The sequence below is a fragment of the Dromiciops gliroides genome, chromosome 6 (assembly GCF_019393635.1).
Source record: "Dromiciops gliroides isolate mDroGli1 chromosome 6, mDroGli1.pri, whole genome shotgun sequence".
NCBI classification, from domain to species: Eukaryota; Metazoa; Chordata; class Mammalia; order Microbiotheria; family Microbiotheriidae; genus Dromiciops; species Dromiciops gliroides.
In genome coordinates this window covers 113,654,626-113,678,984 of record NC_057866.1, presented here as the reverse complement: position 1 = coordinate 113,678,984, position 24,359 = coordinate 113,654,626, and the positions used below count along the sequence as shown (strand labels likewise).

General features: G+C 36.1%; 1 protein-coding gene across 3 annotated transcripts in view; it reads left to right on the top strand.

Annotated features, from left to right (window-relative positions):
• Positions 1–24,359, top strand: part of PDS5A (PDS5 cohesin associated factor A) — a 151,654-nt gene that overhangs the window by 58,330 nt on the left and 68,965 nt on the right. For all 3 annotated transcript variants that reach the window (XM_043970191.1, XM_043970190.1, XM_043970192.1), the window contains exons 4-9: positions 437–523; positions 1,476–1,573; positions 4,044–4,170; positions 9,863–9,943; positions 13,390–13,530; positions 23,724–23,839. In XM_043970191.1, coding sequence (XP_043826126.1) covers positions 437–523; positions 1,476–1,573; positions 4,044–4,170; positions 9,863–9,943; positions 13,390–13,530; positions 23,724–23,839 — 650 coding nt within the window. The remainder of the gene's footprint in view (positions 1–436; positions 524–1,475; positions 1,574–4,043; positions 4,171–9,862; positions 9,944–13,389; positions 13,531–23,723; positions 23,840–24,359) is intronic.

Below are 24,359 nucleotides of genomic sequence, written 5' to 3'. Positions count from 1 at the left end.
ACTAAGTACTGAACATGAATGTATGTACAGGCTTAATAGTTGGGAAAATTCCCACACCTGGCTGAATTCTATAGAAATAGTTTCCTGCCTGAATGGAGGAACGGGATAGTGGGCAGAGAGTAGGGGTGGTATGCTAGGGGCGTATTTGTGTATTTGTGTTTTATATTGCAATTGTGCTATGTGGGTTGCCTGGCTCCCCCAGTCAGAGAACACCTACAGATGTATGGAAATAGCTGCTTTTACTTTTACAGTCCCATTTCTACAGTTTGCAGTTGTATTTTTTGTTTTCATTTATCTGTCTAGTTACACAAAACCAAACCATTTTAGCTAAGGAGAAAGTTTTCTTTTTATTTTATTATAGCCACAACATTAATGATGCAAGGGATAATATTATTTTGGTTTCTTTGTTGATATATTTTATGCTTTTGTTTTACAGGACATATTTTTATTCATTACAAGACAGTTAAAAGGTTTGGAAGATACTAAGAGTCCACAATTTAATAGATATTTTTACTTATTAGAGGTAAGAACTTTATTAGAACTGTTATTGTTCTTCTTATTAGATAAGATCACTCTGAAGCATGAAATAACTTTCATTTTATATAACATTCACTTTTTTCTACTTTTTTCAGTTTAAAGTATTCATTAAGCCCTTCAACTTTTTTATATTGATCTCTTATTTTTTTATTACTTTTATTTATATATATGACCTTCCCTCCTCTACCCAAAAAGCCTTCCTTTGTAATAAAGAATAAAAAAGGGGAGGAAAAGAGCAATGTAGCAAAACCAATTAATACATTAGTCAATCAGCAAACCCCACTATGTGCTGGGGCAGCCATACATGCTATCAATACTGAGAGATCACCATTTCTGCCAATAAGGGAGGTTCATTTTCTTAATCTAAGCCATAATTACACAGCTTTCAATTTTGTCTTTTTGTCCTTTCCATTTATATCATTGTAGTCATTGTGTGTATTGTTTTCCTAGTTGTTTATGTCATTCTACAGTGATTCTTTTAAGTCTTACCATGCTTCTCAGTTTCTTACAGAATAGTTAAATTCCTTTACATTCATGTACCACAGTTTATTTAGCCGAATTAAAGTTAGTCTTACATGTCCTAGTAATATGAATACGTTCCATTAGAATATTTTTTCAGTTTTATTGAGAATAAAAGTTTTAAAATTCTTAATATTTTTTATTTTGAAAGTAATCTAAGCTAAAAGTTTTATTCTCTTCAAGCAGATTTCTTTAATAATTGGAAAATAGATATTTAACCTTTCTTTAGTACCTTCTGCTTTTTTTTTTTGGATGGAAGTTAACGTTTGGTCACAGGTGAATGTTTCAAAATTCAGCTTGCATGCCTATTGTGCTTCTATAGATTTTCAAAACTTGATTTTTAATATTTTTAAAGTAAGTAATAGTATTGATTTGGTACAATTCTCTGTATTTGTAATTGAATAATTTTGTTGTTTTAGAATTTAGCTTGGGTTAAATCCTATAACATCTGCTTTGAATTGGAAGATTGCAATGAAATTTTTATTCAGCTTTTTAGAACTCTCTTCTCAGTAATCAAGTAAGTCATTATATATTTTATATTGTTTAGATTTCCTTATGTTCTTGATATTTTTTTTTTACTTCTCCATACCATTTTATTATCAAGGTTTTTGGAGGGGTAAAAAGAATTGTGTTCCAGCAAAATATTTAACAGAGAGGAACCTTGACAGAATGCTTAATAATCAAAATGTGTTTTAGTGTTCAACTTGTATAATGCTTGCTATACTACTAATTACTATGGGAGGCTACAGAAGTAATTCCTTCCTGAAAAAGATTCCAATATAATTGTGCTAAAAAGCTTTAGAGTTTTTATTGTACTATATGATTCAAAATGTGTACAGAAGATTCTGGAAGTTTATAGATTACATTCTAGATTTTTCTCAGGATTTCGATGAATTTCAGGTATAAGGAAGAAGGTATTGGAGGGGGAGAGGCAAGGATTTGATGGAGAGATAGTGGAATGAGCTTGAAGAAACTCAACTTGGAGTCTTCATTGGAGGAGACTTAAATGACTTAGGGAGTCTGGGGTTTGGGGTTTTCCAAACCAGTCTAAAAAGCGATGAGAAAAGGATTTTTAATTGCATTTTGCCTGTGCTTTAGGCAGAATTGGAAATTAGGCAGACTCTGTTTTTAATACCTCCCACCTCACGTTTTAAATCTTTCTCCCTTAATCCCTTGGCACCCAGTGTCTTCATGTAGTCCAGAATTCCTCACCTCAGTCCAAAATTACATATTCCTCCTTCCCCAGATTATCTTTCTTTCCTTCCTCCCAGTCAAAATTCCAATTAAGTTTTTAATTCTTTAGTGAAGTATTGACATGTGTGGAAAACAGATCTTCTTTTTTTGTTTTTTGTTGTTGTTTTTGCTGGGCAATGGGGGTTAAGTGACTTGCCCAGGGTCACACAGCTAGTAAGTCAAGTGTCTGAGGCCAGATCTGAACTCAGGTACTCCTGAATCCAGGGCCAGTGCTCTATCCACTGCGCCACCTAGCCGCCCCCCGAAAACAGATCTTCTTAAACTAATTTGTTGAGCTAAACTTTAAGTAGTTTGGTTCCCAACTCCAAGTAAAATACTAAAATTAACTTTACAGCCAGAATGCTGTGTATATCCCCCTGTCTGGGTAACCACCTTGTTTTCTCTGTACCCCTCCAATACCTATCCCTCCCAACATCTCATTCTGTATTAGAAGCACTTCCAGCTTACAGAGATTTGTACAGTATCCACCACTGAAATCTAGCATCAATAAATTCAGATATTTTTGTATTGAATATTAAAATCATCTTCATCTTTTTTTGTCATTGAGATTCCATCTTGTCAACTTTTGATTCTTTTGTTCTCAAAAAAGGGCATAAAGAAGAGATTCAAAGACAATTCGAAAAGGTAGTAGTCAATTTCAGTATTTCCTCCTTGTACCTTGTACTTGTATGATTACAAGTAAAAACTTAAATTTCACTACTTTTTTTGGTAACCTTTTCCAAACTTCTGACTGAAGTACAAAAAAGATGAATGAGTATGGTCAAAATATAGAGAGCAGAAAGGCCCAGATAATCCACCAATTATAAAAATAGTAGGCAGGGGTTTTTTTTCTTATTTGAGAGCTATGGATGGAATTGAGCAAATAAGTTTAGGGATCTTTTAAAAAATGGCAGAGAAAGTGCTGCTGATTATCCTGAACCCATTTTTGTGGCAGGTAAGAAAATGGAAGGTAGGTGTGACATCTTTTCTTTCTATATCCCAAAACAGTACAGTCATATTACCATTTGGAGAAAGCAGAGATGAGGGAAAGATAGAAAGAGATGTTTTGCTGACATCATAGCCCATTTGGTTTGTGACTTTCAGTATTCACAATTCCTAAACTGAATAAAAAAATTGTGAATAATCTTAATTGAATGTTCATTACTCTGCCTTCTCCTCCTCTTGTGAGGAAGTATTAAGTAATTGTAAAGAATTGGTTGTGATTGGGGGTTTCTGTGACCACATCTTTGGCTGGGATTGGAGGCCCCGTGCCCGTGTGCACTGGCTCACACTGGACACCCACATTCCTGCATGGGCCTGGCCAAATTATAATGATGGGAAGCCTGGTGAGGGCAGTTAGGCAATCTTCGGCGTCCAGAAGCTGGGGGGCCGGGCATTTGTAGAGCCGTTTGTTATTTCTGTCAATCAGAGCTGCCAGCCAATTAGCTTGGGTGTGTGTGTGTGTGTGTGTGTGTGTGTGTGTGTGTGTGTGTGTGTGTGTGTGTGTGTGTGTGTGTGGTGGGCGGCAGAGTGAGCTCTACTCCCTTCTCTCTCCCAGAAGCCCTCTCTCTCACAGGAAAAAGAAGCAACCACACACACAAACACACACATACAGATGGATGGATGGATAGATAGATAGATAATTGAGAATTGATAGTATAGCCCTTTTATTCTAAGCTTTTCAGTTCTTATTTAGAAGTTGTAATCTCTGGATTTAAAAAATAGTAATATGATTTATCCTTTGTCCTTTTTAGCAATAGCCACAATAAGAAGGTACAAATGCACATGTTGGATTTGATGAGTTCTATCATCATGGAAGGTGATGGTGTTACCCAAGAATTATTGGATTCTATTCTTATTAACCTCATTCCTGCACATAAGGTCAGTATATTATAAAGACATTAATAATAGAATATCCTGTCTCCTAACCTTTATTTTTCTCATTCACAAGAAAGGAAAAGAAATCATAGCATTACTTTCTAGCTACCAATATCATACGATTAACTGGGTATAACTTAATATCCAATTAAGTCTAAATCAGCAAATACTGTGTGTATATACATATTTTAAACAAAATCAAGAATGTTATCTCTATAGTATCCCAAACCTCTCTGCTAAGAAAATACTCATTTTAATCCAAATAAAAGGGTTGTTGTTTTTTTCTTCTTAAATTCCAAGATATGGAATATACAACTTCACATCTCATGGTACACTTACTGCTGCCTTTTGCTAATGCATTTATTTCATGCTCTGAGGTAGTAGAGAAAGAGAGCAGTAGCATGGTGGGGGCGAGAGGATTGACCTAGGAAAAAATCATGGCATAGTTCAAAAGTAGGCTAAATTAGACTTTTTTTAAGTGAGGCAGTTGGAGTTAAGTGACTTGCCCAGGGTCACATAGCTAGTAATTGTTAAGTGTCTGAGGCCGGGTTTGAACTCAGGTACTCCTGACTCCAGGGTGGGTGCTCTATCCACTGTGCCACCTGGCTGCCCCCTTAAATTAGACTTTAACACTCTTCTATCGTTTTTTCCTCTTTCTTCTTCCATATTCAACTTTACACAGTTATCCTGGGTCTTTGTGATACTGAAAGCTTTTTGGCAGTATTGTATTCAGACTTGCCATCCCTACAATAATCAGGGATTTAAAAGTCAGCTACCTTTCTTTTTCAAAAGTCAGTACCTTTCTCTTCCAAAGTTTTATTTCCTTTTTTTCTTGAATTTTGTTTTGGTTTGGTTTGTTTTGGGGGGGGGGCAGTGAGGGTTAAGTGACTGCCCCAGGGTCACACAGCTAGTAAGTGTCAAGTGTCTGAGGTCGGATTTGAACGCAGGTCCTCCTGAATCCAGGGCTGGTGCTTTATCCACTTTGTCACCTAACTGCCCCAAATTTTGTTAGTAAGAGGGAAGCATCTGATAATGTGTTAACTATTATAAATTTTTCCTTAAATTTTTCCAAAGGAATTAGTATTTTGTGTAATGTTTAAAGGCTAGTTCTTACCTTCTTCTAAATATAAGATGATTTTAAATCTGGCTTCTAATTTTTGAGCTAACTCCAGGAGTCTTCTACCTTTATTTGAGGAAGAACAACTTTTCATTTCATTCCCCTGCAGCATTGAGCTAATTGGATATGTGTTATTTAGATAGTTAAGTCCCTAAGCTAGTATTAGGTGCTGAACAATGCCTGAGCTTATTGGGAAATGAAATGCTTCTGACCTTGTTCTATGCTATGCTATGAATCTCTCAGCAAATTATGGAAAGGGATATATGTCAGGAGGAAACATCTTTGGGATTTTCTAAGAGGTACTTTGAGATAGGTTCTTATTTCAGGTATGCATATGGGTGGTCTTACTCAGTAAGATTTGTTTCAGTGGGTGGTATATTCTATTCTTTGCAGATCCATGGATTAGAAAGTTTACAATTGTCAGTGAAATATATATATATTTTTTGGGGGGTGGGCAATGAGTGTTAAGTGACTTGCCCAGGGTCACACAGCTAGTAAGTGTCAAGTGTCAGAGGCTGGATTTTAAATCAGGTACTTCTGAATCCAGGGCCGGTGCTTTATCCACTTCGCCACCTAGCTGGCCCGAAATATTTTTTTAAGGATAATGCTTATTACACAACCTCATCATTTTATAGAGAAGGAAACTGAGGCCCAAACTCATTAAGTGATTTTTCACCTGAAATGTTACATTTTAGGAGTATTCATTTAGTTATGCTCTAACAAGCCAGCATGGCAGCCATAAAAAAAGAAAAAATGAACGAAACCCTGGAGCTTTGAATCACATTCCAAGAGGAAGAACAGTTGAATGTCTGATCCATTTAGTTTCATAGGGAAAGATAAGATGAGCAATTAAAGTGGACCAAGAATGGAGGAGCAATTAATCTAGTATAGCTAATGATTTTTTTTTGGTTTTTAAACTTTTATTTTCCAAATTACATGTAAAAGCAAATTTTGACATCAATTTTTTTTTAACTTTGTGTTCCAATTTCTCTTCCTCCCTCCACTCCCACCCCCACCCCAAGAACTCAAACAGTTCAAAATAAATTATACATGAGTAGTCATGGAAAACAGTTCTACATTATCTTGGTTGTGAGAGAAAACAGATAAAAATAAAACTTCAGATAAAGGAATTGTCAAAAAAAATGTTTCAGTCTGTTTTTAGATACCATCAGTTCTTTCTCTGTAGATGGACTGCAATTTTCATAAGGTCTTCAGAATTATATTAGATCATTGCCTTGCTGAAAATAATCACATGATTCCCAGCAGATCATCTTACACTAATGCTGTTATTTTGTATATAGTACATTTCTCTCTGCTTCAGTTCATGTGGGTCTTTCCAGGTTTTTCTGAGCATCCTGTTCACATTTTTTATATAGTACCTTGAACTTGACAGAGAATTTTCTTCAGTAGCCCAGCAGAGTAGGTACCATACGTTTTGACACTGTAGTCAATCATCATAACTATTTCCCTCCATCCCATTCCCTTCCAATGATATTTACTCTATTGTCTTATCTTATTTTGTCCTAGTCCTCCTCATAAGTGTTTTGCTACTGATTGTCCCCTCCCCCGCTCTACCCTCCCTTCATTCACCCTTCCCTCCTTATCTTCTTCCCCTCCTACTTTCCCGTAGGGTTAAATAGATTACTCCTATCAATTGGGTGTGTGTTATTCCTTCCTTGAGCCCACTCTAATGAGGTCAAGGCCTTTCAGCTAATTCTGTTTTCTAAATTTTTCTTCCTCTCTCCCTCCTCAACTCTCCTTATGAAATCAAGCAATTTAATATATATCATACATGTGGTGTTATGCAGAACATCCTCACCTTCCTCAAAAGTGTTTTGCTTTTTACAACTCCCTCCCCCAAACTTCCCTTCCCTCCTTCCCCTCTTCCCCTCTTCTCCCTTCCCCCACCCCCATCTCCTTCTCCTCCCACTTTTCCTCAGGGCAAAAATATATTACTATACCCTCTTGAGTATGTATGTCATTCCCTCTTTGAGCCAATTCTGGTGATAGTGAGGTTCACTCACTCCCCCATTCCTTCCCCCTCTTCCCCTCCCCTCCATAAGCTTTTTTGTTTCCTTCATGTGAGCTACCTCTCCCCAGATCATCTCTCCCCTTCCCCCTCCCCCAGTCTATTCCTCCTACTCCGTAACCCTATTTTAAAGATGTCATCATGGGTTAGCTAGGTGACTCAGTGGACAAAGCACCAGCCCTGGGCCCAGGAGGCCCAGAGCCCAAATCTGGCCCCAGACATAAGACAACCCACCCTGTTTGCTCCATAAAGAACAAGGATACACAAAAGATAAATGCTTTACAAATACCATCTGTCCATATTCAGTTCAGACCTGTGTCCTCTGTGTGTTCCTTACTGAAAAAATTCTTATGAGTTGGAAGTATTATTTTCTCATGTATGACTGTAAACAGTTTAATCTTTTAATGTCTCTTGTGGTTTCTTTTCCCTGTTTACCTTTTTGTGATTCTCCAGGGTCTTGTATTTGAAAGTAAAATTTTCTATTTAGTTCAGGTCTTTCCATCACAAATGCCTGAAAGTCCTCTTTTTCATTGAAGTCCCATTTTTTCCTCTGAAAAATTATGCTCAGTTTTTCTGGGTATATGATTTTTGACTGTAATCCCAGTTCCTTTACCCTCTGGAATATCATATTCCATGCCCTCTGGTCCTTTAATGTAGAAGCTGCTAGATCTTGCTTTATCCTTATTGGAGCTCCACAGTATTTGAATTCCTTTTTTCTAGCTGCTTGCAATATTTTCTCCTTGACCTGGGAGTTCTGGAATTTGGCTATAATATTCCTGGAGGTTTTCCTTTTGGGATCTCTTTCAAGAGGTGATCGGTGGATTCTTTTGATTTCTATTTTAGCTTCTGCTTCTGGAATATCAGGGCAATTTTCCCTCACAATCTCTTGGAGGATGGTGTCTAAGCTCTTGTTTTGGTCATGGTTTTCAGGTAGTCCAATGATTTTCAAATTATCTCTCCAGGATCTGTTTTCCAGGTCAGCTGTTTTTCCAAGGAGATATTTCACATTGCCCTCTATTTTTTCATTCAATTGGATTTACTTTACTGTGCCTTGGTTTCTCATAAAGTCACTAGCTTCCATTTGTTCAATCCTAATTCTTAGGCAATTATTTTCATCACACAGTTTTTTTATTTCCTTTTCCATTTGGCTTTTCAAACTGTTGACTTTTTTCTCATGACTCTCCTGCATTGCTCTCATTTCTCTTTCCATTCTTTCCTTCCTCTCTCTACATCTTCCTTCTGTCTCTCCTACTTTCTCTTCAAACCCCCTTTTGAGAGCTTCCATTTTTCTTGGAAGCTTTGGATGTAGGGCCCTATGGTTGATTTCCTCATCCGATGGTGCCCCTTGATCTTCCTTGTCGCTGAAGAAACTTTCTATAGTTCGGAACTTTCTTTGCTTGCTCATCTTTTACTTGACTTTAAGCTCTCCACTGGGGGCCCCTGCTTTTTCTACTAGTGTTCCCAACTTCAGAGGGTCCCAGGTGTTTTGTTTTGAGGGAGGGCAGGTTTTTTTCTCTCCTGTCCTGTTCTCTGGTCCAAAGATAACCTCAAGCCTACTTACTAAACAACCAACCAGCAAAACTCTCTGTGGTGTGGTTCTTAGCTTTGACTAGCCTGTGTCCCTCCCCGACCTGGGCCTCCTGCCACTCAGGATTTCTTCCTGGTTCCCCGCTGGGGTGGGACAGCCAAATTCCTCCATTCGCTGATACCCTTGCACTTCCTCCCAGCCAGCCGTTCAGCCCTCTCACCCTACCACATGCTCAGTTCTAGAAAACACTGGTGCTGTAGTTGATTCAGAGGTTCTGAGGTAAATTCCTCCAGCGGTGTGGATGGGGTCTGGCGGCGTGGTCGCAGGATTGGACTTTACTCATAGCCCAGCATGCCCCGGAATCTGTCTATAGCTGGAGAATAATCTCAGCCTGTATTTTTGTGTGTTTTTCTTCTCTAGGGGGTTCTTTTATTGCTGTTTTAGGGGTAATTGTATCAGGACCTCTGTGCATTTAATGTCTTTCCTCCAGCCATCTTAGCTCTGCCCCTCTAGCTAATGAATTTTTGTTGTTGTTGTTTTTTTAGTGAAGCAATTGGGGTTAAGTGACTTGCCCAGGGTCACACAGCTAGTAAGTGTCAAGTGTCTGAGGCTTGATTTGAACTCAGGTACTCCTGACTCCAGGGCCGGTGCTCTATCCACTGCGCCATCTAGCTGCCCCTAGCTAATGAATTTTTAAGCCATGTTTAGTAAAAATGAATGAAATGTCAATTTGGATAAAAGCCATTTTAATATGCAGGTTTAGTAGATGTACAAACTAGGTACAATTTATTTTTATTTCAAATTATTTATCAGATTTCTGCAGAAATTTAATTATTTTATAAGATTCATTTACTTGATTATCAGTGTTTTTCTGTGCCCACTAATGTTGAACTTAATATTCTGCTGGTTGGAAAGAATGGAATTTTCTCATGGTAATGTTTATTCCAGATCTACAGAAGGTTCTTTCCATCAAATTGTATTAATTGTTTGTAATGTGAATCTTTTTAATTCTTTATTTCAGAACTTAAATAAACAAGCATTTGATCTTGCAAAAGTTTTACTGAAAAGAACAGTCCAGATCATTGAAGCATCCATTGCAAATGTATGTATCTGTTTCAACTTTTAATCTATAATTTATCAACTTGAACTTTTTGAACAAAAATTATTCATACATTTTGCTTTGATAGAACAGCCACTACCTGACAAATACCCAAGTAAACTTTTAACCAAGTAACTTCCTTCAAAAACATCTAGAATACCATTTATTAACAGAAATGAGGAATAAATCCTTTAACTTCATTGGAATTAACATTAACATGAAACATTTTATTTGACTAGATTTTTCTTGCCTCTCTAGATTGACTTCGTTTGTTGTAGTCATTGGATGTATTATTATTTTTACTCCCCTTTCTTCATTCAGCATTACTTTGTATATCTTCTACTTTTTTGTGAAATTTTCATATTTCAATTTCCTTGTCATACAGTATTCCATTACATTCATATACCATGATTTCTTCAGTTGTCCCCCAGTCAGCAGACAAATAATTTGCATCCAATTTTTTGTCATAATAAGACTACATATGAAATTTGTATACACACGAATCTTTTTTATGCCAACCTCCTTGAGAATAATCCTAATTGTACAATCTGTGAGTCATAGGGTATGAACAGTTTGGCAACTTCTTCTGTATGATTCAAAATTATTTTTCAAAATATTTGAACCTGTCTTCCAATGATAAGTTTTCCTATCTTTTAGCATATTACCCAGTTTAATAGATAGGAATTGATAACTCAGGGTTGTTTTAATTTTTATTTCTCTCTTGGTTATTCAGAACACTTTGAACAGATTATTGTTTTTAATTTTAGAAAAATTGTTCAAATCATTTGAATATTTTTCTAGGAAGGTAACTTTAGATCTTTTTTTTTCTAGTTTTCTATAGATACTAATGTTAGAATTTTATCTTAATTAGTTAATGCAAAGGCTTTTACCTAGAGGTCGAATTCTTTTTAATCTTATCCTTGTGATTTTTACAAAAGCCTTCTAATTTTCTAAAATAGAGATTGTAATTGTAATTATGTAATTGTCTTATTTATGTCTATTGAATCACATTTCATATGCTCTGCTCTTAAGATAAAGATTGATCAGTAAAGCTCTTCACATTTCCTCCTTTTATAAAGCAATAATTTTTACTAATGTGATTGTGATTACTTTTTTTATTTAAAGCAGGGCCCTCTAGAGAAAAAATTCTCCTATCTTGCATTATATGTATAAAATTTTAACATTTAAGATTGTAAATTCATTCACTCTCATAAGCTTAAGATCATAGTATTTTTGTTTGTTTTTTTGGCCAGACAAGAGGGTTAAGTGACTTGCCAGGGTTACACAGCTAGTAAGTGTCAAGTGTCTGAGGCCAGATTTGAACTCAGGTCCTCCTGAATCCAGAGCTGGTGCTTTATCCACTGCACCACCTAGCTGCTCCCCATAGTATTTTTAATAAAATTCAATGTAATGAGTTTCTTGAGATTGAAGTTATACTACATCAATTATAATAACTTTTCAAAGACAAATACAGTTATGTTGGATTTCTTGTTTATATATCAATGTCTCAGTCATTTAAACTGAAAGTTGAAGATAGTCTCCATAATGTTATTTCATATTAAAAGTCTATTGGGGGGCAGCTAGGTGGCGCAGTGGATAAAGCACCGGCCCTGGATTCAGGAGTACCTGAGTTCAAATCTGGCCTCAGACACTTGACACTTACTAGCTGTGTGACTCTGGGCAAATTACTTAACCCTCATTGCCCTGCCAAAAAAAAAAAAAAGTCTACTGGCAAAAATTGAAAAGAAGTCAGTTTTGGGAAGGAATTCCAAGAATTTTACCAATTACTCCTTCATATGGAATTTTGTCCAGATAAATATGTTGCCAGAAATCTCATTCATAACATGGAGAATTTTTACATTTCCTTTTAACTTTATTTTGAAGATATCCCACTTCCTTTTAGTGAATTAGAAAATGAAAAGTACTTTGACTATTATCTTCACTACCTTTTAAATTTTGTTGTATTTTTTATTTTCTTCCCAATTACATGTAAAGATATTTTTTTGAGTTCCAAATTTTTCTCTACCCGCCCCCCCAAGGCCAGAAAGCAATTTGATATATAGGTTATACATTACAATCATGTTAAACATTTTCCATATTAGTCATGTTGTAAGAGAAAAATCAGAACAAGGGAGGGAAAAGAGGCAAGAAAGAATCAACAAGAACAGTAACAACAAAAGTTCTTCTACCTTTTACCTTTTCTAGCTGGTGAAACAGGATTTATTGCTTTAGAAGCCTTAAAGGGCTAATGTTCCAAGTCTGGATGTTTTGAGATAGGAAGAGATGAGAATTGATAAGAGAGCAAAAACAGTATAAAGATCTTAGCATTTAAAATAAAAAAGGGAAAGCTAACAAATACTTTTTTTTTTTTGGTGAGGCAATTGGGTTTAAGTGACTTGCCCAGGGTCACACAGCTAGTGAGTGTTAAGTGTCTGAGGCCTGATTTGAATTCAGGTCCTCCTGAATCCAGGGCTGGTGCTTTCCCACTGTGCCACCTAGCTGCCCCTAACAAATACTTAAAAAAAAAAAAATGTTCTTGTGTAGATACATCATTCCAAAGATAGAGACCAAGGGGAAACATTTGTAGTTATTCGTTATAGCTACTTTTGTAATAAGACCAACAAAGGATTTCTTCTGCATTAATAACCTTGTTTTATGGAAGCTTTCTTTTAATGATGATAGACAGCTTTGTGTAATGAGTGTTGAAATTTTGGTCCAGAAGACCCCTTATTTGTGCAAAAATTCAAATCCTGGCACTGATACTTAATATATGGCCATGGGCAAATCATAAAACCTCTGTGAAACTTAGGTTACTTTTGAAAACTTACCTGTAAAGGAGGGATTTTTTTTTTTGTAGGAAATTATTAAAGCAACATAATTATATATCCTTACTATAGTGAGGTATTTTTCCATGTTGTATTTTGTTGTAATTGGATTTTATATAGACGTTACATTTTGGGGGTGGGGTCTAAACACTTCATGTTTATAGATTTTGTGAAGAATTCTAGTAGCAAGTGAGTCAAATATATGGTCTGTTCTATTATATGTTGGAAATTTAAAAACAAGACTACAATATTCTGTTACATTGTAGAATTGCAAGTTGTTGATTAGAAGTAATGCTTTAGGGACAGCTAGGTGATGCAGTGGATAAAACACTGGACCTGAATTCAGGAGGACCTGAGTTCAAATCCAGCCTCTGACACTTGACAGTTACTAGCTGTGACCCTGGGCAAGTCACTTAACCCTCATTGCCCTGCCCCCCCCCCCCAAAAAAAAAGTAATGCTTTAAATGTTTTAGTATATATGCTGCCAAAGCAAGAACTGCATTAAATGTTTTAATGTCACTTTTCCTTCGTTAATTTTCATATCTAATATCTATGTTGCATTGTTTAAGAAAACAACTTTACAAGTTGTATTAAGATGGGCTAATTTTCTTGACTTTCCTACAGTTTTTCAACCAAGTTCTGGTGTTGGGAAGGTCTTCAGTAAGTGATTTATCAGAACATGTATTTGATCTGATACAGGAACTTTTTGCCATAGATCCTCATTTATTGCTCTCTGTTATGCCACAACTTGAATTCAAGCTAAAGGTAGGATTGCATAGTTTTCTTGAACCTTTTTTGTAATTAAAAAAGATGTATATTACACAATTAAGAACCTTTTCTAATTAACAAGTAGGATATAAGATAAAACATGTTAATTGTAAAAGGAATGTCAAGAAATTATTCATTAGTTAACTATATTCCTGATTAATGAGATATTAAATAATCTATATTATTTTAAGAAACAATTGCATAATTGTCATTTATATTCTATATTTAATATTTTCATTTCTTTATTACCTGTGCCTAGTGGATGAGAACAGTGCCAAAAATCAATATTCAAAATACATTGTAAATGTGTTGTTGTAATGCTTTTTATTATAGAGAAGTCTTTTATGGAAGTTAGGTTTGTTGTAGGATTCTCTTCAATGGCACTTAGTAACATTAAGCTATTTCTTGGTGCAAGGCTCTAGTATATTTGGCTTTGGAGTATATCTTCCATCTTCTGCTCCAATTCAGTGGAAAATAACAGTATCTTTCAGGTGTATAATATTTTATATTTCTTTAAAATCTTATGTGGAGATTATTTTAAGTGTCACTTAGGACATTCCTGTAATGTAAATATGGCAAATACTGTGATGTAATCACAGGACCTGTTTTCCATAATTGAGCCAAGTCACTTACACTTTCTGTGCTTCAGTTTTCTTTATCTGTAAAATGAGGATTTTTCACAGGGTTGTTGTGATGCTCCAATGTGATAATATATGTAAAGAAACTTGTGTAAAATGCTTTGTAAATATTTGTATCACCCCCATCTTATAGAATCAAAGAGTAAAGAGTAGTCAGATTAAGGTTTTTGCCCTCAGCCATTAGGAGTGTGAAAGAAATTTCAAATATCCTGACTTCTTAAATACTAACAGATTAGCTAAACTCGATTGAATTCTCTTTAATCTAAGCACCTTTGTATATGACTAGTTCTTTGGTTAGTATGGTCCAAAAATGCTTTCCTTTGAAGGCTTCTGTTGTATATCTTCCCAGTGCTTCTCCAGGCTTGTCCCCAGGTACCAGACATCATGTATCGCTGGTGCTCTATAAGGGAAGCCTTTCCAGTGCGGTAGAATCTGCATTGTCTGTGCCTTGGAAAGCCCAGGGTCAGGAGGAGGATCAAAGAGAGCAGAGAGTAGACAGTACTTTTGTTCTCCAGAATGCTCCAACTCTGGGAGACTGTGTATAAAGGCTTAATTTTAAGAGTTCATTATTATCTTGTGTTTTGACAAAGCAGACACTTGAATTGAGCATGTATTTATTAAAGGCCTACCATGTGGCCCAAAAGACTTCTCATCAAATCCTTTATGAACTGCATTCCCTGGAAGAAGTCACAGAAAGAAGGGCATGTGTCTTTGAACTGCTACTAGATGATGGAGTGGCTAGCGTGCTAAACCTGGAGAGAGCATGACCTGAATTTAAATACGGCCTTGGTCACTGATTAGCTGTATGACCCTGAGCAAGTTACTTTGCCTCAATTTCCTCATCTCTAAAATAGGGGTCATTCTACCTCCCAGTGTTGTTCTGAGGATCAAATGATTGTATAATCATCGTAAAGAGCTTAACATGGTGCCTGGCACATCGTAAGCAATATAAGTATTAGGTGGTAGTTGTGGTGCTCTTGGTGCTCTTGGTCGTCGTCGTGATTGTTGTGGTGGTCTTGGTCATGTTTGTAGTCGTAAACTGTCCATCAAGTTTTCCTATGTCTTTGAATTTATGTTATTCCTTATCAGACAGTAATATTTCCTTGCATTAGTACACTGTAGTCTGACCATTTACCTGTTGCCAGGCACACATTCTGTTTTCCACTTTGAACATTTTTATATGTATAGTTTTTTTTAATAACCTCCTTGTTATATAGTCCCAAGAGTGACATGTCTGGGTTAGAGGGTGTGAACAATTTTAACTTTGCTTGTATAAATTCAGATTTTATTCTAGAACAGCTCAACCAATTCTGCTCCTTTGCCAGCCATGATTTTAGCATTCTCATTTTACCCCTTAAAATGATTTTTCTCAGTTTTTAAAGTATCTTCACTAGCTTAATGGCTATGAAATGAGGCCCGAATTGCTTTTTAATGTTCATTTCTCTGATGGGATGGGAATAAGCATTTAAATAGTGCCCACTCCATATCAGACACTGTACAAAGTGCTTTTCTCCCATTTTAGAGTTTAGGAAACTGAGGCACATAGAAGTTAAGTGACTTGCCTAGGGTCACACAGCCAGTAAGTTTCTGAGGGTGGATTTGAACTCAGGTCTCCCTGTCACCATCTTCAGTGCTCTATGTACTATGGTGCAGGAAGAGGATAGATAAAATTACAGATAAGGTGCTTCCTGATTCTAAGGTTCTGTTATTCTGTGAATACAAATTAGATTGTGATAAGTGCATGAGAGGGGCATATAAAGGTAATTTTGATAGTGTTTGTATGGATAGCTATTGTGGTGCAATTGGAGAAAGAACTAGGCAGTATCAAAGCATCGACATGTTCAAAGGAATCACAAAAGTACATACATCTAGTTCTGAGAATGGATTTTGATATATATTTGTGTCAGCTGCATATAGATGTTGTATGTCAGACTTTTTATCAAAGCAATTTGATGACAAGGAATTACAAGATTTTTTGTCCCCCAAATTTATCCTAATCTGATTTTTAAAAATTTTTCTAAAATTGAGATTGCCTGGTTTTTTTTTAATTATCTATTCTGTCCTTTTTCTGGTTATGAATTTCCCCACCTAGACATATCATGAAAGAAAGAAGCTTTTAATCTCCTCTAATTTGGGACTATGAATTCTTATATTAACACCTTTTATATAGTTGGAATTTATTGAGGGATAAGGCTTCAGAGGTTGATTTTTAAATATATTATTGATTAGAGTGCTTTTCAGTTTTCCCATTGGGATTTTTTTTAATTAAAAAGGCCTTGCCTTCATAGCTTTTAGTTGTATACTTTACAACGCTATACTGTTTTGTGCATATTTTTTGAGCACTTTTTCTAGGACATCCATTGATCCAAAGATCCATTGATTTTTTTTTTTTTTAAAGAAAATCAGTACAGGTAGTTTTGGTAATGACTCCTTTGAAATCAGTTTTAGTATTTAATAATAAGAATGAACATCAAAACATGTATCCACATTGCCTAAAAATAGCCATATTGCATGACCCTCACAGCTACAGGTTTTTTTCTGTCTCTATTTGATTATTTAGGAGCCTGTGCCTCACATTCATTAAGCAGATGCTTCTCTGTTCCTTAAAGGGCAAAGATGGTTTAACATTAAGAAAATAATCAACATAATTATATTAAAAACAAAAACATCCAAAACCACATAGTTATCTCAATAGGTGGAGATCTAGTCTTTGGCAAAGTGTAAGTCACTTATGCTTTAAAACAAACAAAAACCGGGGCAGCTAGGTTGCACAGTGGATAGAATACCGGCCCTGGAGTCAGGAGGACATGAGTTCAAATGGGGCCTTAGACACTTGACACTTACTAGCTGTGTGACCCTGGGCAAGTCACTTAACCACCAAAAAAAACACCCCACAAACCCTTACAAAGTATATATCATAAAAAATGACTCCCCAAATCAAAAGTAAGCATCATATGCAATGAAGATAACATGAGAAGCTTTCATATTAAATACAGTTGTAAAGCACTTTCCCATAGCATCGAAAAGTAAAGCAAGGCTGCCCACTTTTCTCCCTCCCCCCATTTTTTCATATAGTTGTAGAAATGCTAGTAATGGAAATAAGACACAAGAGAGAAATTGCAAGCATTACAAAAAAGTCAAAGGGCACATATAACCTAGAGACATCTAGGTGGTTCAGTGGGTAAGAGTGCTTGGCCTATAGACAGGAAAACTTGAGTTCAAATATAGATTGACCCGAACTTTGAAAAATCTGAGTTCAAATTAACTGTATGAACTTGTACACATCACTTAACTGCTATCTGCCTGTCTCCTTACCTATAAAATAGGTGTCCTAGTAGTGCCAATGTCACAGGGTTGTTGTGAGAATCAAATGAGGTACTCTTTATAAAATGCTTGTCACAGTGCCTGGCACATAGCAGGTACTTACTAAATGTTTTTCTTCTTCCCTTCCTTGTTTACGGATGGCTTGATGATTTACTTAGAATACCCTAGAGAATTAGCAAAGATTTTAGCCTACAAAATAAACCCACAAAACCCAAACAGCATCGTTATATAGTAATAATACCAAAGCAGCAGTAATGTAAAGGGAAATCTCATTCAAAGTAAATACAAAATGTGTAAAATACAAAGTACATGAAATACCTATATAGATTCAGTTACAAAGTATCCTTTTCAGTATACAACAAATTAAATAGCTGGAGGAATCTTCAGTGCTGATAATTGGGCCAAGTCAATATAATAAAAATTACTGCTACCAAAGTTTAGTCTACTGGTTTGATGTTATGATACTTTACAGAACTTTACAGAACTCGATAAAATAACAACAAAATTCAGTTGGAAAACCAAAAGATCTAGAATATCAAAGAAAAATGAAAAAAGGATAGGAATGAAGGGAGAATAACCCTTCTAGTTATCAAAACCAGTTTACATTGGCATAAAAACAGACACATATATGAATAGAACAAGCTATAGGATGGACTCAAAAAGAGGATTTATGCCCTGGGCCAGTGTTCCTGGATGGGGAGGTCCTTTGGGCTGAAAGGAAGAAGTTCAGAAGCAAGCAGAAGTGTGTTTCAGACACCCCGGAGCAGAGCTCAGTCTCAGTTCCAGCTTCTAGCCCACCTTGCAGAAGAATAATCAGGGCAAGAATCCCAGATCAAAGGGGAGCCTAGAAATCTGTAACTTATGAACCAGCAGAACCTTCCACCTGAGGGCTGAGTCTAGCAATGTTCTTCTGTTGCTGAAACTGAAACCCAGGTAGAGAACTCACCTGGAACTTAGAACAGGGGCTATTGGTTAGACCACTTTGATAGCACTGAAACTTGTAGGTACCTAGCTGGAGATGTTCCTACAAGCCTGTAATAACACAAGACTAAGTATCTTAAGAAGAAGGGCAGCTAGGTGGTGCAGTGGACAGAGTGCCAGGCCTTGAGTGAAGAAGACCTGAGTTCAAATCCAGCCTCAGATACTTACTAGCTCTGTGACCCTGGACAAGTCATTTAACCCTGTTTGTCTCATTTTTCTCATCTAAAAAATGAATTGGAAAAGGCATACCTATGTACTGTCTTTGCCAAGAAAACTCCAAAAGGGATCATGAAGAGTTGAATACAGCTGAAAATGACTAAATAACAAGTACCCTGAGAAAGCAGCAACAGTGCTCCAGAACCCAGCCCCTAAGATTAAGACCAAAATCAGGAAGTCACATCACATCATAAAGAGCTATTATGGTGGCAGGCATGCTCAAGACAAATTAGAGAAGAGAATGACTCCAATATATTTACAAGTAATGCCTTAGAGAAAAACACAGATTGAGTACAAACTAAACTAGAATTCCTGGAAGAGATGAAGCAAAAGGGGTTTTTGTTTTTTTTTAATAAAAATTTAAAAAATGTTTTTATAAAGGAAAGCACATGAAGAAAAAATTGAGAAGAAATAAGAGCCATGAAAGAAAAAATTGATACGGGAGTTTAAAAGCTTGGCATATGAAGTACAATACTTTGTTCAAGCAATAAACTATGAAAACTATAATGGACCAATCAGAAGCCAATGACTCCATGAAACGAGATATTAAATCAAAGTCCAAAGACTGGAAAAAAAAATAGAAGAAAATGTAAGATGCCTCCTAGCAAAAGGAACTGACCTGGAAAACAAATCAAGGAGAGAAAATTTAAGAATCTCTGGACTCTGTAAACATCATGACCACCCCCCCACCCCCCCAAAAAAAGTCGGCTGGACATGAAGAGATCTTAAAAGAAAACTGCTGCCCAAATCTCTTAGTAACAGAGTGGAAATAGAAAGAACCCACCAATCACTTCTTGAAAGAAACTCCAAAATGAAAAGTCCCAGGAACATAATAACCAAAATCCAAAGCTTCCAGATGAAAGAAAAAATACTATAAGCACTTTTTTTTTTTTTTTGCATTATTTCAGATGTCCTTTCCAGAATGATTGGACCAAATTCTAGCTTCACCAACAATGCATTAGTGTGACTCTTTCTACAACCCCTCCAATAGTGACTGTTCCCATCTATTGACATCTTTGCCAATTTGCTGGGTGCAAGGTAAAACCTCTGAGTTGTTGTGATTTGCATTTCTCTTAATACTAGTTATTTTTGGAATATTGTTTCATATAGCTGTTAATAGTTTTCCATCCTTCTGAGAACTGTTTTTAATATGTCTCTTGATCACTTATCTCTTGGGAAAGGGAAAGATCTATAGGAAGTAATACAATTTAAAATCAGGAGGTTGCAAAGTGTGTGTGTGTGTGTGTGTGCGTGCGCGCGCACGCGCGCGTGTGCACACACACATTTTAAATACAAAACTAAATACAGCAAGATTTCATATAAGCTTAGAAAGGGACAGTTTCATTTTTTGCTTCTTTAATTTCTTTGATTCTACTCTTTTAAATGTTCTATGTCTCACACTATTGCTTATTTTTATGTTTGATTAGAAATTTGTCTTGATGCTTAAGTATATGGTATTTTTAAAGATTAAAGTTATGTACTTATTCACCTTTCTTTATAGGTTCATAGATTTAGTCTTGGAGGATCTAGTTCAACCCTCTTAATTTACAAATGAAGAAACCTAGAACTTGGGAAGATAGGTGGGAGAACTATTTATTCCTCCTTCTAAACTTCACTGCCTCTTCATCTACTGTTAGTTGTTGCCATACTACATAGAGCACTGAGGCTGGAGTCAGGAAGACCAGAGTTCAAATTTAGTCTCAGACATTTTCTAGCTTTGTGTCCCTGGGCAAGTCATTTAACTTCTGTTTGCCTCAGTTTCCTCATCTGTAAAACAGGGGCAGTAATATCTGCCTCTCAGAGTTGTTGTGAGGACCAAATGAGATAATAATTAATAAGTGCTTAATACAGTGCCTTGCATGTAAGTGCTATATAAATGTTAGCTATTATTATTATCATCTCCAAAATAGACACATAATATTCAATATTCAATATACTGTTACATAGAAATATTTGGGGTTTATTCTTGTGTTGCTTCAACTTCTTTCTCCTGCTTCCTCCTTAACTACTAGGAGTCTGCTTTCATTTCACTAAAACTGTACTCATTGAAAGATTAGTAATAATATGTTGTTATTGCTAATTTTGATAGTTTCTTTGTTTTCATCCTTCATGTTTATATTCTTTGGTGTCGACCACTTTTTTTTTGTTTTGACCACCCTTTTTTGCCCATTCTTGAGGATGCTACCTATCATACTGTTACTTTTTCAGTATCCTTTTTTGATGATCATCATGTCCTACCCTCTCTCTAAACATGGATGTTCCTCAAATCTATATCCTGGACCATCATCTTTATTTCAACCCTCTCATTTTGGTGATCTTATCAGCTCCATGCATTCTCTTTGCTTCAATATCTTATCTCCAGTTGCCTTTTGGATATCTTGATCTATATATTTTTTCAATATTTCAATCATTTCCCAGTGTATTACTTTCTTCTCCAGACTTTCTCTTGAAGACACCACCATCTAGCCAGTAAATCAGTCTTATAACTTTCGGGTTACTACCTTCACTCCCATGTATAATCCTGGTTGTTGACCACAACATCCCTCACATCTACCCTTTTTTCTCCATTCTCATGACCACCACCCTAGGTCAGGCTTTTAATATCGCATTAGTCACTCATTTCCACTCTTTCCTTTCTCGCATCCATCTTCCTGACAGGAGCTAAAATCATTTTCAGAAATTAAAAGATTGAGGATTCTTGGGCTAGGGAGTCATATAGTCAGTGACTTGTAGTAGTGACTGTTGCTTGTAGTAATGTACTGATTCGTCAGTGTGGCATTTAAACCCTGCATTCTGTCTCTAGCTGGTGTTTGGGGCCTCATTTCACATCATTATTTCTGTATTCTACATTCCACCTACTTGAATGAGTTGCTATTCCACAGATTTGACATTGCACACTTCTGTGCTTTTGTATAGGTTGTCCTCAAAATACACTCCCACCTCCCTTCTCCCTCTCAGAAAAGTTAGCTTCCTTCAAAGCACCACGCAGTGTTTCTGAGCTCTTTAGTTGCTGTATCACTCCAGTGGAATGTAAGCTCCTTCAGGGCAGAGAATATTCCTAGCACAGTGACTTGCTAGTCAAAAATTTTTTTAAAGCAAAAAAACTGAAAGGAAACATTTATCTTAAACATGAAATTTATAAATTTTATTACTCAATATGTTTCTTTTCTTCCTATAATTCCTATTACTATGAGTACATTGTGCATAGCTATTTCTGTTATGCTAGTTTTTAGATTCCAATGTTATTTCCACCCTGCATTGAAATAGGAATGTGATCACTATATTTAGGCATTGAATAAATACTTTGGGATATTGAGCAAGATTTCTCAGAGAATCAAGACATTTTTTAATACCTTCCAGTATCTGAGTCTTAACTGCAGTGCTCTATATACATAAAAGTCACTAATGCGCCTAGAGCACAATTATCTTATATTATAGATTGACTGGAAAGGCAGCTTTGTCATAAGAATGGAGAGAAAGCTGTCCCGAATCAGGAAGACCTGGTTTTAAATCCTCATTCCAATTTATACTTTTTGACCCTAAGTACTGCAGGCATCTCTAACACCAATAGTTACACAGTATTTGCCAGTTTGCATTGTTGCAAGGAGTTTTCTCAGTGCATGTTCCCTATACCTTTGAAATCATAAATTGGCTCTCTCCTGCTTCCCCTCCCCCTCAATAGAGTAACACACAAACACAACAGTCTTCCTTCAACTGAGTTTTTCTATCTTTTAACTACACTTTACATTGTGAATAGGAGACCCTTTACTACACTGTCTGCTGCCAAAATGAATTTTTTTTAATTAATTTATCCTTTATCATAATGAACTCAGGAGACAATCTATAAAAACACATATGTAGATGAGTACTTAATGTGTTTATTTTTCTGTCACTTAAATTATACTTCTTCCTTGAAGCTTACCTATAACACAAACTTCATGAAGTCCTACGTGATATTATTTGATATTAATATGATTAGGATTTCATGCAGAATTAAATTTGCAAGGACACATTGTAGGTATGATTCAGCTACAACATTCTGGCAACAGAATTTCTCAGAATACTTATCAGAGCAACATGGTTATAAAGCAATGGGTAACTTATTGATAGCCTATGTGCTTCATTGATATATATGCAATAGTAAGAAATAGCACTAAAAAGCATCCAGAAATGTTGGGTGAAGCTCTTTATAGTAGGACATGGGCAAGAAACAGCATCTGAAGGCATGCATGAGTCGTTATATACACTGTTGGCAGGAATAAATGCAATGTAGTATCAAGTGCAAGAATCACTTTGAATTTTCTGTCATGTTTATATAACAGTTGCTTTTAAGTGATAGAGTTAACCAATATTGGAATTCTTTTACTCCCTGTTCTCTGCTGGGACTAGTAGTAGAGATAGAGACTGGACCTATGATTTTGCTGATATAGGGAACTCCTGGTGAGGAAACTCTACAAATTCACATTGATACCTTCTGTATAATTTGAAGTTTGTAGAAAGTGGCCTAGATCATTGAAAGATTAAGCGCCTAACTTGACATAGCCATTATTTGCCAAAGGGAGGGATTTGAACCCAGATAACTGGCTTTGACACTACCTTCTTTTCCACCATACAGTATTGCCTTTTTGAGGTAAATAAGCAGTAAAATAGATTCCTCTCCCGTCCAACACTTCTAAGAGCAATAGGAGGGAGAAGACAAAGGACTGAAAACTCCCCAAATACTAAAAATTAGTGCTTTGAGAATCAAAAGTATAGCCAAAGACTGTTGAGAATCCTAGAACTCAAAGGGGAGTTCTAATTTTATATATATATGAAAGGCAAGGACAAGTAGTGATTTGGCTGGCCAAGGTAATCTTCTGACTTGCAGGCTAATGTTCTTTCCTCTGTGACAGTAGTAGAAGATAACAAACATTATTAAATATTTTTGTGGTTTCCACTAGAAAAATGAAGTTGTTGTTTAGTGGGTAGGTGGTTTTTACCTCAGGATTTCCTATATATTGTGTAATTCATTTATTCTTTTTCTCTTTTTAGAGCAATGATGGAGAAGAGCGTTTAGCTGTCGTTCGATTGCTAGCTAAATTGTTTGGTTCTAAAGATTCTGATTTGGCAACACAGAATCGGCCTCTTTGGCAGTGCTTTCTTGGAAGGTAAGAGAAGATATTTCATGAATTATGAATTTTGTATTTTGAAGGCTGCCTAATTAACCCTCAAATAGTGTTGCCTTTTACTGTCAACAATATTTGAGGATGTTTACAATCCCTTAAATTTTTAAAAATAATTTATCTAGGAGACATCAGTATAGCAGCTTCTTCATATACCAGTGGCTGTGTCTAGTGATGCTGTTCACATCAATGGTGTGACTGAGTATGCCATGTTTGATAGTGGATTAGATTCTGAACTTAGAGTCAGGAATGTCTGCTTTCCCATCCTGCTTCTGACCCTTAGTTGATTAGCCTCACTTTCCTTATCTATAAAAATGAAAGGCTTCGGCAAGGCAGGCCTTCGAGTTCCAGATTTTGAGCCTGTCATTCTATGATCCTGTGACTAGTCTTTTCTAGGGTAATCAGACTTTCATGTACAGTGATCATTGGTTTTTAGCCATACTTAGTTTGCAATTTACAGTCCCTATCATCTTGGGGGGGGGGGCAATGAGGGTTAAGTGACTTG